General features: G+C 45.0%; 1 protein-coding gene across 1 annotated transcript in view; it reads left to right on the top strand.

The window, feature by feature from the left end:
• The window catches only part of AP1G1 (adaptor related protein complex 1 subunit gamma 1), a 4,036,072-nt gene that overhangs the window by 2,251,982 nt on the left and 1,771,376 nt on the right, over positions 1-12,714 (top strand). Inside the window, exon 14 of the mRNA XM_044079548.1 lies at positions 2,373-2,479. Within this exon, the coding sequence (XP_043935483.1) occupies positions 2,373-2,479 (107 nt within the window). The remainder of the gene's footprint in view (positions 1-2,372; positions 2,480-12,714) is intronic.

The following is a 12,714-nucleotide window of genomic DNA, read 5'->3' as shown; positions in this document are numbered from 1 at the left end:
CCAAAAGGAAGGCATCTCTGATCAGTATTAGCAAAAACTACGGGCACTCATAAAATCGCCTAAGGCCAGCTTCAGAGAAAAATTGCACAGGACACTAAGGATAATCACAAGGCTTTCTTTAGTTATGTTAGGAACCTGGGTGGGAATTCTCAGATATGCTCAGAATTTGTCCAAAATGACAAAAAATACACCGAACCCACAGACATTGCCAACATCCTAGCTGACAGGTTCAGCAAACTCCCCAAAAGGGCAAATATCTATCCCAGCAGAGTGCTGCCACCATGACATCTCAGATGCTCAGGTAAGAGCCGCCCTCTCCAAAGCAAAAAACACAGCATCAATGGGACCAGATGGTGTCTCGGGCTGTGTCCTACATGAACTCTAAGAAGAGCTAAACCCAAACATAAAACTACTGTTCAGTCTCAGCCTAACTACAGGATATGTACCCAAAGAGTGGCGTACAGCAACAGTGGTCCGTCTCCACAAAGGTGGTGCCTCAGTGGATCCTGGAAACTATCGCCCCATAAGCCTGACTAGCTTGGTCTGCAAAGCTATGGAAAGGATCATCATGGACCTCATAAATATATTGGGTACCTACAGACACTGGATCCTACCCAGTTCGGCTTTGTTAAGGGCAGATCCTGCCTCTTAAACCTGGTCAATTTCTTTGAAACAGTCACCAAGGCCATGGACGAGGGGAATGTCCACACATCCTACCTGGACTTCGCAAAAGCCTTTGATACAATACCCCACTCGGGCATTATAGATAAGCTCACCAGCTTAAATATAAACCCCTATGTCACTAGATGGTTTGCAAACTGGCTCAAGGACAGAACCCACATGGTTAGAATTCCTGGAGCCATGTCAGACTCCAAACCAGTTACAAGTGGCGTCCCACAAGGCTCAGTCCTGGGACCTCTCTTTTTCGGTATATATTTCTCGGAGGTACAGGCCAACATGGAAGGACTGTGGCTGACCAAGTTCACAGATGACTGCAAACTGGGCACCATAATCGACTCTCCAGCCGACACAAGCATCCTCCAAAAGGGCCTCATAGATACAGACAACTTGTGCCAGAGCCATGGCCTCAAGCTAAACACCAAAAAGTGTATTGTCATCCCCTTTGGCAAAAACAAAGCGCCCACAAATTACCACATAGGTGGTAATCCATTAAGTACATAAGAAGTAATTAGGGACTTGGGGACCCAAGTTGATAGCAGTCTCTCATTTGACAACCACGTGGCCAAAGTGGTTAGAAGAACATTTTATATAGCCCACCTAATCATGAAGGGATTCACATCTAGATCAGGGGAGGTCATCTTGCCTCTTTACTCATCCCTCATCAGGTCCATAATTGAGTGCAATGCCCCTTTTGGGATGTACCTTACCAGACACCTGCAGCAACTGGAAAGACCCCAAAAGTACTTCACCAAGAGGATCCAAGTGCTATAACAGATGCCATATGCTGCCCGGTTAAAGAAACTCCAGCTCTACTCAGTGGCATACTGCCTGCTCAGAGGCGATCTGTGCCTGACGTATAAAGCCATGTCCAACCCGGAATTAATGGACATGCTGCACCTAAGAAAATCCAAATCCCATCGAGCTACGCGCTCGAGAGGCTTGAACCTCAGCACTGAAATAAATAGGACATGCTGGAGTGACAGATTCATAACCCAGAGGCTCCCTTCACTCTGGATTAAAATCCCAGTCCAGGTTAGGCAGAGTCCCTCATTACCTCTCAAGGGGAATCTTGAGTGGATGGGATATCGTAGGTTTACCCCGGGTATCACTTCTGTGTCACTGTTAGACAGAGGCACAGTATACTAACCTCGAACAAGGGCATAGCAAAATTAATTTAAAATGGGTGGCGAAAGCCAAACACACTCTGGCTAGGCTTATAAATGACCTAGGGTAGATAGCCTAGTATGAACCTATGAACCTGTTGTTGTAGTATTTACAACCACTGTGATCTCCTGCCAAGGATATTCCAACGTCCAGCCAGTTTACCAAGGCCTTTGGATGCATGCTGCCATCTCAGAACTTCGTTGCCACCAATTTGAAGCCAGTTGTGCAGCTGTTTAAACACTTTTTCCTTGCTCGTTTTACGAAGCATTGTTTTTTCTGTACCCCATTGTGGTTCTTTTTTGTTTTTCTTGCGTTGTTTACTGGGTTGCATGTCATCCAAGAAAGGGTAGTGTTAATGTGGGAGGCAGATTCCCTATAGCAACCGCCATGATAGGTACCTGTTTTGCTTGTGCGTCTCACAACCACACACCGTATTCAGTCTCCTCAGGCTTTTGTTCCTAAGATCTTGTGTAGTCACCTTTCCTCACTTTCCGTTTACATTGAGAACAAGTGTTGTTTTTCCCAAGTTATCATGGCAGAATCTGCTTGCCATGAGGTACAGTCTGCTAAGAAGGCCAAGAAGTCTAGCTGCGAGTCTGCTGCTGTCCAGTCTCCACCGGATGTCTCTTTTGAGGTGAGTGAGAACCGCCCGATGTTACCTTTGGATGATGATCGTGTTTCACTGTTGCAGTCATTACATTTGGGTTATCTTCCTGCAGGTAGTCCTCAGCCACCCTGATTATCATAGCCTTGGGTCCTTCGTCAGATGCTGTCTCTTCTTCCATGACGTCAGGTAGTCTGGGGTATAAAGCATGCAGCCGACACAATTATATCAGTCTTTCTTGCCGAGCGGTGCCCAAAGCAGAAGCAGTTCGGAAGTGCCGGTTGTCCGACTCCTGAAATTTTTGCTTTCAAGTTTTAGAACCAAAGTCATCAAAAAAGCTAAGTACCGTTGGGGATCCCTTTTCTTGCTCTAAACCGAAGTCAGTGAAAGTTAACAATTGTATTCCTTCTGGAAAGCAAATATCTCAAAGATTTTTATTCGTACTGCATTCCTTATCCAAAAATGGCTTCGATAAGCCATCCAACTACCGACATTCTGTAAAAACGTAAAGATAAAGACAGAGACAGACCGCATAGTTCCAAAGCAGCCAACGACACTTCCGTTAAGCTAGTCACCAGTTTGCTGGTACTCTGGCGCTTTAGCATCCCCTAATACCTGCTACTTCACATTCACAGGCCTCTACTGAGACCCATTTGGAGTCCTGTGTGCCACGAGATCTTCTTCGACTATGGAACCTGCGGATGTCTCTACCTTGGATGGGTCCGGAGCAGCTGTGCATGCACCGGCTTCTGAGGGTGTATTCAGGCCTACGGACTTGCATTTCAAACTAACACCATCTTCTTTTTCAAGGCCTAAAACTCGACCCACGCCTAGAAAACCAACGTCCAAACTGCATTGCCATGTCCATATTCCTAAAAAACAAATTAGAAGAATGGCAGAAGATCTTATTACTCTAATTAGGGGAAGCCAGCCTTCTCCCTGTAAGAGACCTAGAACTGATTTTCTTTCTGATTCTTCTGATCAGGATTCTATAATTTCTGTTTCTTCTAATGACCAGGATTTGCCTTTATCTACCTATGAGGATTGCGATACAGGAGTCCATACCCTCTGCTTCCCCTCCAGAAGATTTTTCTTTTGGTGAAACTTTGTACACTCTCAGGGAGCATTTCCGCTGGGAATGCCATGATTACTCTGACTCCAAAGAGAGTCTTGGGGAATTCTTACTCCTCCCTCAATACAGGCATTTAGTTATCCCTCCTGTACTGGACATTGTAGATGATGTCTTCTTGGAATCTGTCCTGGCCCCAGACACTTTACCTCTGGCTCCCAGGAAACCTGACAGGTATTACAGAGTACCTGACTCTCACAAGTTCCTCTTTAAGAATCCTACTGATGACCCAGAGACCATTTCACAGGAACCCAAAGGCATTAAGGCTACTACTGCAAAACTCTACCCCCTCTGATAGAGATACCAGGGCCCTGGGAAGATGGGGTAAGAAGGTATACACTTCTGCTACTTTGCCATTAGGGCCTTAAACTGCCAGTTTCATATGGTAAAGTATCAGCAGCATATTATTGGACTACTTGAACAGAAAATTATGTTGATTCCTGACAGTGCTGAAAATAAAGAATTACAGGATTTAAATGCATTCTGCTGAACAAGTTGGTAAACATACTTTGCAATGTGGTTTTGACTCTTTAGAAGCATCTTGTAGGGCTGCTGTCACTGGGTCTTTTCTTAGAAGGCATGCTTGGCTTAAGGAGCAAAATTTGACAGATCATGTTAAAGCTAAATTACTGGATGCTCCCTTAAACCAAGACCGCTTGTTTGCAAACAAAGCAGAAGTAGTACTTAAAAAGATTGAGGAAAAAGCTAAATCTATGCAAACTGTTAGATTTCCTGTAAATACAGCCTCCCAGATTTAGTAGGCATTGGCCTACTAAGAATTGGTCCTTTCTCGTCTCTTCCAGGCCTTCTCAGTCCAAACCCAGGAACAGCAGACCACCTAGGCTACAGTCTCAAGGTACTCACAGGCCTAAGCAGTGGGTGGGGGGGCTCCCACTTTCAAAGCTGGAAATAGTAAGACGCACCCCTATGGTAAACTGTCACAATGACTTAACCTTAAACCTTCCAAGTCCTGCTCAACTGCCTGCTACCTTAGGGGGAAAGATCGCCCTGCATGCAAAAAACTGGGAACTTATTACCCAAGACAAATGGGTTTTAAATATAGTTTCCCAAGGATACAGATTCCACTTCCACACCTTACCAACCCCAAACGGTTGGCCAGACCTACCCCTAAATCATTCGGCAGAAGCTCAACAGCAGGTTCTCTTTCTTCTAAGTATCGGGGCTATTCAACCTGTCCCAGCAGAGGAATGGGGACAAGGTATTTATTCAAAACTTTTCCTGGTACCCAGAAAAGACAACTCCTGGCGTCCTATCCTGGACCTCTTTATTCTAAACACCTTTTTGGTAATCCCAAAATTCAAAATGCTAACTCTTCATCAGCTGCTTCCCATGCTAGGCAAAAATGCCTAGTTGCCAACATTAGACTTAAAGTAAGCTTATCTGCACATTCCAATAAAGGAATCTTGCAGAAAATACCTATGCTTCAGAGCAGGCTACATGCACCATCATTTCTCTGCACTGCCCTTTGGCTTATCTACTGCGCCCAGGGTATTCACAAAGTGCCTAGCTCCAGTCTTTGCATTCTGCTGGCAAAGAAATATTCAAATATGCCCATACCTGGACGATTGTCTAATTCAGGCAGAAAGCCAGGACATACTATAAAATCATCTGGCATTTGTAAAGAAACTGCTAACCTCACTGGAGTACACCATAAACGAAAAGAAATGTCACCTAGTACCCTGCCAACAAATTGTATTCCTGGGAGCAAGCTTGAACACAACTTCCCAGATGGCCTCCCTTACGCCAGAGAAACAAGTTTATTTCACAGCCTACTTCAAACTACTGGCCACAAAGACCCAGCTATCTGCAAGGAAAATACTGCAAGCCCTGGGGTTCATGGCCTCTAGCATCCTACTAATTCCATATGCAACACTGCATATTAGGAAATAGTATTGTATCTAAAAAGCCTATGGTGTCAACATTCTCAGGACCTGGAATCAATGATTCCTATCATTCCTTGTATAAAGACAGAGTTCCTTTGGTGGGACGAGGCCTGCTACCACAACAAGGGACTGCCATTCACTCTACCTCCTGCTGCCCAAACCCTAACAGCAGACGCATCAGACTATGCATGGGGGGGGGGCTCATTTGTCAGGGCAGTGCATTCAGGGCAAATTGAACTCGAGTGAAATGCACCTGCATATCAGTCGAAAAGAAATGTTAGCTGTACAGAAATCTTTGACAGCCTTCAAGGACCACATTCTTCCAGGACATTTATTAAGGCAGACAGCACCACTGTTACATGGTACATAAACAAGCAGGGGACCCCACTCATACCCTCTCTGCAGACTAGTCTTGGCTGTGTGGAACACATTCTTGAGCTACCAAGTGCACCTACAAGCTCATTTCCTGCCAGGCAAGCTAAATTCACTGGCAGACAAACCTAAGCAGAAATCTTATGGACCCACACGAGTGGAAACTGGAACCAAAGGTATTCAACATTTTGAGAAAGAAATGGGGGAGCCCAGAGATAGACCTGTTTGCCTCCCCTCAGAACTACCATTTGGGCAAATTCTGCACAAGGACTTCCCACAGACAAGCTTGGAAAATGGATGCCATGTACTTCACCTGGGAAAGCCGCTCAGTTTATGCCTTCCCCCTCTGCCTCTCCTCTCGAAAGTTCTGCTAAAGATCAAACAGGGTAAATCAAGGACAATACTCATTGCACCAGACTGGCCACGCCAACACTGGTACCCCCTCTTGCTCAGTATGTCACTGCTGGAACCATGGCACCTGCCTCAGACCCCTTCCCTGCTGTCCCAGTAGGAGGGCCAGATTCTGCACCCCAAGCTTCAAACCCTGAAACTTTCATCCTGGCTACCTGAGCTCTCAATTACCATCCCTCAGTAAGCAAGTGCTGGATATCATTCTGGAGGCAAGGAGACCTAGTACTAGAAAATCCTATGCTGAAAAGTGGAAAAGATTCTGTTCCTGGAGCCAGACTCAGGGGATGGGCATGACAGTGCCCAGCTTACCGCATATTCTTCAATACTTAACAGAGATGCTCCAAAAGGGCTTTTCCTTCTAATCTATTAAAATTCATGTCTCAGCCATTTCAGCACATTATTATACTGAGCCAGCCCTCTTCTCTCATCCCCTGCTGAAGTAATTCCTCAGAGGGGCCAAAAATTTAAGACCACCCAGGAGACCCCCTACTCCAGCCTGGGACCTAAACGTTGTATTGGAAAAGCTCACTCTACCTCCTTTTGAGCCAGCTGCAACTACAGAGTTGAAATTCCTTTCTTGGAAAACGGCCTTCCTTCTAGCCATCACTTTAGCAAGAAGAGTGTCTGAATTACAGGCCCCCATGTCAGTGGAGCCCTTCATCAACTTCCATGCAGATAGCGTGTCCCTCAGGACCAATCCTTCCTTTATGCCCAAGGGTGTTTTCCAGTGTGGCCCTTATTCAGTCCCTTCATTTGCCAACCTTCTTTTCTAATCCAGAAAACAAAGGAGAATGAATATTGCACTCTTTGGACATGCACAGACAACTTAGATTTTATTTTGACAGGACTAAGGCTCTCAGGCAAACTGAACAGGTACTAGTTGGGTTTGCTGCAGGGGCAGAGGGGAAGGCCATTTCAAAGCTAACCATTTCTAAATGGATAGGCCATTGCATTCATTTCTGCTATAAACACCATGGAAAACCTTCTCCACAGGGGATTAGATCACATTCCACCAGAGCTGCATCTTCTTCAACAGCCTTTCTCAGAGTTGTCCCTACCAGGGGCATCCTAGAAGCTGCTACCTGGAGCTCTGTACATACCTTCACCAAGCATTACCACTTGCCTATTTTTTCTATATCTAGAGCTGGTTTTTCCACTGCAGTCTTGCAGGGCTTAATAGCTGGTCATAATGCTCTCTGCCTTCTCCCTTCCTTAGCTTTGGGAATCTACCTAAATGTAATGACTGCAACGGTGATAACATGAAGAAAATTGTACAGTTGTGTACACTTGCCATAAATGTAGATGTTAGAGTGTTTTCTCTGTTGCAGTCCTGGTTACCCTCCCTCCAGCCCCCTAACTTGTATTGGCTATGCCTTTCTTCTTGTTTACTGTATTTAAGCTTTCTGATGTATTTGCTTTTTGTTGGAGGTGTAACCTTCTATGTAATTGCTTCCCATTATGGGGGTACCTGACATCTGGGACAAGAAAAACTGATGTAATGGTGCCGGCTGCATGCCTTATACCCCTGACTACCTAACTTCATGGAAGAGGTGACAGCATCTGACACAGGACCCAAGACTTTGATAATCAGGCTGGCTGAAGGCTACCTGCAGGCAGATAACCCAAATGTAAAGACTGCAACAGTGAATGCGCTCGAACATCTACATTTATGGTAAGTGTGCAGAACTGTACTTTTCTTCTGCTGTGACCTTGGAGGCCTGCACAGAACCCACTTGTCACATGTCCTTTGATGCCTTGCAAACATCTGCTGTGGATGTTGATTGGGAACCATGGCTGATTATTTCTTAAGGGCCAAGGAGGATTCCTTAAATCTTTGTACAGAAAGAGGTGCCAGGTACCTTAATTGAATCCAGGCAGGGATTTTGTTAGAGCAGATGTCCTGATGAAGGAAAGGCAAAAGACTAAACTTTTGTCCACTCCTTGGGATCTAGAGAAGGAATGGCAGGACTTCACTCAAGGCTTATTCGATGCCTTTATGGCTTTGAAATTTCCCCGGGGGATTTGGTTCTTGCTCCTTTTTCCTCTACCTCTTTGAGTGCTAGGGATCCAGAGACTTTGGATGGGGATTCTGAGACTGATTACTTAGCTTATTCCTTCCAGTTGCCTTCAGCTTTAGATTACGGATTTGAAGAGGAGGAGTCTGTCAATCCTGATTATCCTTTGGAGGAATTTTCCTTTGGTGACTCGGTCCTGCACATGATGGAACATTTCCAATGGGTTTGCTTCCATATTTTGGATGTTCAGAAGAGATGATATGAGTTGTTACAAGTATACTTTCCTAAACCTTTACCTGTCCCTCCTGTGTTGGCTGCTCTGTTGGGATAAATTTTCACCTGCTTCCCTGACACCAGATTCCCAGCTCCTAAGAAACCCAATAGGTTCTATAAGGTGCCCATTGCCTGCAAGTTCCTGTATAAATGCCCTTCATCTGATCCTGCAGTAATTTCAGTTTCTAGTCATAAGTCTTCTAGGCTGTTGTCTTCTTCCAAGCTCCTTTCTTGAGATAAGGACTGTAGAGCCATGGAAGGGATTGGTAAAATGGTTTACACTTCTGCTACCCTAGCTTCCAGGGCTATCAATTACCAGACCCATATGACTCGGTACATCTTGTCTCTTCTTTCCCAAGTGAGGAAAACTGTTTAAGGGTAAATTCTCAGCTCTGTCTCTGCTTAGTTCCATTTCTCAGGTTGCCTATCACTCTATTGCATGCAGTTATGATGCAGCAAATGGATTTTCTAGGGCTTCTGCTTCTGTGATGAGGCGCTATCCCTAGATTCACCTTTAGGCCTTGCCAGATGTCATCAATCCAAAACTTCTGGACACTCACTCTGATAACCAAAATTTGTTTGGTACTGCTGTGCCTGATCATCTCAAGACCTTGCAGGGTCAGGGGTAAGGTCATGAAAGATTTGCAGCAGATCTTTGTCTCATCAATTCCCAAGTTTGAGACACAATCCTAGTAGGACTGCCTTTTGTGCATAGGCTGCCTAGACAGTCTTCCAAAGGTAAGATGACTTTTAGGTGCTTTTTTCTGATAAGTCTAGTCAGACGCCCAGACTGCAGAAGCAGTTCTTTCCTGACAAGTCTGCAGTCATCTGACTGTTTGCCTTCCCTTCCTCTCGGCTAGGTTCCCTTCTTCCTCCAGTTTTCTTTTTTCTCTCCCAGTATGGCAGCTGGTTACCAGACACCTGGGTTCTCTCTCCGTCATCAGGCAGGGCCACTTTATGACCTGGAAGGCCCTTTCACTCATTTTCTGGAATTCCTCATCCTACTACATAACTTTCGCATTTATCAGGGGTATTGCCAGGGCTGCTGGACAGAAGTGCCGTTCGACTGGTTGAACCAACAGAGGAGGTTTAACGTTTTATTCCAGGATGTTTCTGGTCACAAGGAAAGAGGGATCTTTGAGACGTGCCCTGGATTTTTCCTTTAGGAACTATTTCCTCATAGAGCCTTCCTTCCAGATGCTCTTTCTTCAGAAACTTGTTTTCTCTTTTGCTCCCCAAGCCTTTGTTTTTTTGGGGCGTTTTGAAGGACACATTACCTGCACAGTTCCTATCCACTGTCTATTCAGGAGATATTTGCATTTCATTTTTTCTTCCTGTCATTTTTAGTTCTCTGGTTTACCCTTTTTAGGCTTTCAATAACCCCAAGGATGTTCAACAAATGTCAAACCCTGTAGTCGCCTTTTGCAGGCTTTGGGACATACAGATATTTCCTTAACTGGGTGACCCCTTGCTTTTGGCTCCATCCCATTTCATGCTGGTGCAGGATCTTCATTTTACGTAGCTTCTGTTACATATCTGGTTCATGGTTATTTCACTCCATCGCAGGATCATGTTTTCCTAGGCTGCAGGTTCCAGACTGTTCCAATCCTGGCAGCTCTTCCTACCATCATGGTTTTGTCCATCACAGGTTATATTCTGTCCCTCATCCCCCTGTCCTCCCTTAGGATCATACAAGATGACTAGGCTGTCAACCCGAAGGTCATTTTAAGCCTAACCATTTCATCCCAATGTAATACGATAGCAATACTAGTCAGTACCCAAGATTGAATTTAGTGAAGACTACCCGTGTCCAGGAGGGTTTGTGGGCTCTATGCCTGGTAAGAATTTATGGTCCCCAATCCACGCGTCCAGGTTCCTCTTGAACAATGTCATAGAGGTGCTCTGTTTCACATGAAGTGGTAGCCTGTCCCAAAGACATGGGATTCGCTGGGATATAAATCTAACCCTCCAGCATGTCCTATTTAAGTCGCAGGCCATATTTAGGTCCCTGGAATGGGTAGCCTTAGTCCTGTTTAATTTATGGATATACAGCAAGTTCATTAGGTTTGGTCTTGGATTGCTCTGTTAGGCCAGCCATAAGTCTCCCCTAAGAAATCTATATGATACGGAGTATAGTGACAGGGAGGGGCTTAAGTCGGTCTGTTTAAGGCACTTGCTGGAGCCCCTTGATGATCATTGCTAGAAACCCCTGACGTCTCTCTAATTGCTACAAGTGCTTAGTATGGTACATGCCAAACGGGATGTTATACTCAATTATGGGCCTGATAAGTGCAGAGAATAGGGAGGTTATAACTTATTTTGCTCTCGAGGTGATGCTTTTACTAATCAAGTGCGCTATGTAGAAAGATTTCCTTATTACAGTATACATGTGGTGGTCAAAGTTAAGGTCGCAGTCAGCTTGCGATCTCAGTTCCCTTACCCCTTCATGGATTCTTAGGGTATTGTTGATTTAACAGTGTGAAGGGACATTGTTTGTACCAAAGTGCATGATGGTACATTTCTTTGTATTCAGTTTGAGACTGTGACTAATACACCAGTCACTGGTCTGCATGAGACCTTCCTGGTGTATACTGACATCATTTTGGGATTCAGTGATTTCACCTAGTTTGCGGTTGTCTGCAAACTTGGTCGGCCACAACCTCTTAGTTTTGACCTGAACTTCTAAGAAGTATGTACCAAACAGTAGGGGGGCAGCACTGATCTCTGTGACACCCCACTGATAACAGCTCTGCTGGTTGATGTGGAGTCACCCACTTTGATAGTATGTGTCCAATTTTGAGCCAGTTGGCAACCACTCTTACAGCAAAGGGGTTTACTTCCAGTTTGCTAGGTTTATCAGTAATGCCTGAATGTGGGATTATGTTGATAGCCTTTGCCACGTCAAGGTATACTATGTGCAGAGATTTGCCCACATCAATGGCCTTGGTCACATTTTCAAAGAAATCCACCAGATTTAACAGGCAGGATCTGCCCTTCACTAAGCCGAATTGGGTAGGATCCAGGGTTTGGAGGTAACCTATGTCTTTATTTATGAGGTCCATAATGATACTGTCCATGGCCTTACAGATGAGGCTGGTCGGGTGTGTGGGTCTGTAATTCCCTGGGTCTGTTACTAGGCGGCCTCTGTAGAGGGGAATAACTGTTGCTGTTCTCTACTCCACAGAAATGAAGTCTGTGGGTAAGCTATGATTAACAAGGATATTTAGTGGTGATACTAGTTCATGTTTTAGCCCGTTTAAAAGACAGCCTGGAATGTCGTCTGGTCCAATAGAGGCTGTGTTTTTTTGCCTTGGACAAGGCTTTGAGAACCTGCTCTTCCAATCTGTAGGATGGGGGTGGGAGGAGTTTAGGAGAAGGCTTGTAAGTTAGGAAGGCATAAGGAAGAGAAATTTTCACCAAACATATCCGCTAGCAGGTTTGCTATCTCTGTATGGGGTCAGTGTGTGTGACGCTGTTGGCCACTAGTTCTGCACATGCTTGGGTCCTAACTCTTTAGGTTACATACGTAGCTGTAAAAGGCGTTAATGTTTATCTTTGGCTGTACTTAAGTTTCTGTTGAAGGAGCTCTTGAAAGATTTGACAAGTTGTCTTATTTGTCTATTGAGGCAGAGGAGAGGGTGCTTTTCCATTGTTGGGGCCTTGTCTTTGCTTTCTTGGACAGCAGCATTTTGTATTTATTGTAAAGTTTGTTGATGCTGGTTTTCCACCATGGCAACTTCCAGCTAGGGAGTTTCTCAGAGCCCTGGGGTTCATGGCCTCCACTATCCCCATACTTCCCTGGATCAGTCTACATGAGGAAGTTTCAGTGGTACCTAAAATCAGTGTGGCTTCAACATCTCCTTCTGCCAGACCATCTCAATTCCTCTGCTTCATTGTCTCAAATTGGAATTTCACTGGTGTGTTCGGCAGGTATCTCTCAATCCGTATTATGTCTTCTACTCACTTGCTGCAGTATTCTTTACATCAGGGATGTCCCTGACAGAAGGCATCTGACTTCAGCCAGTATACAGAAGTCTTTTGCCGCTGTAGGGTACGTAGTATGTCTGACATAGGCTACAGTTGGATGTAGGCCATAAAATGGAAGTACACACGTACCATCCTCAGAACTTTTTCCTGCCAGTCAGAATGCCAGCTCTGACC

This window comes from Protopterus annectens, chromosome 8.part0 (genome assembly GCF_019279795.1).
Source record: "Protopterus annectens isolate FY-2018-M chromosome 8.part0, PAN1.0, whole genome shotgun sequence".
Taxonomy (NCBI): Eukaryota; Metazoa; Chordata; order Ceratodontiformes; family Protopteridae; genus Protopterus; species Protopterus annectens.
Note: the sequence above shows the minus strand (reverse complement) of the source record. Positions and strands in the feature narration are given on the sequence as shown.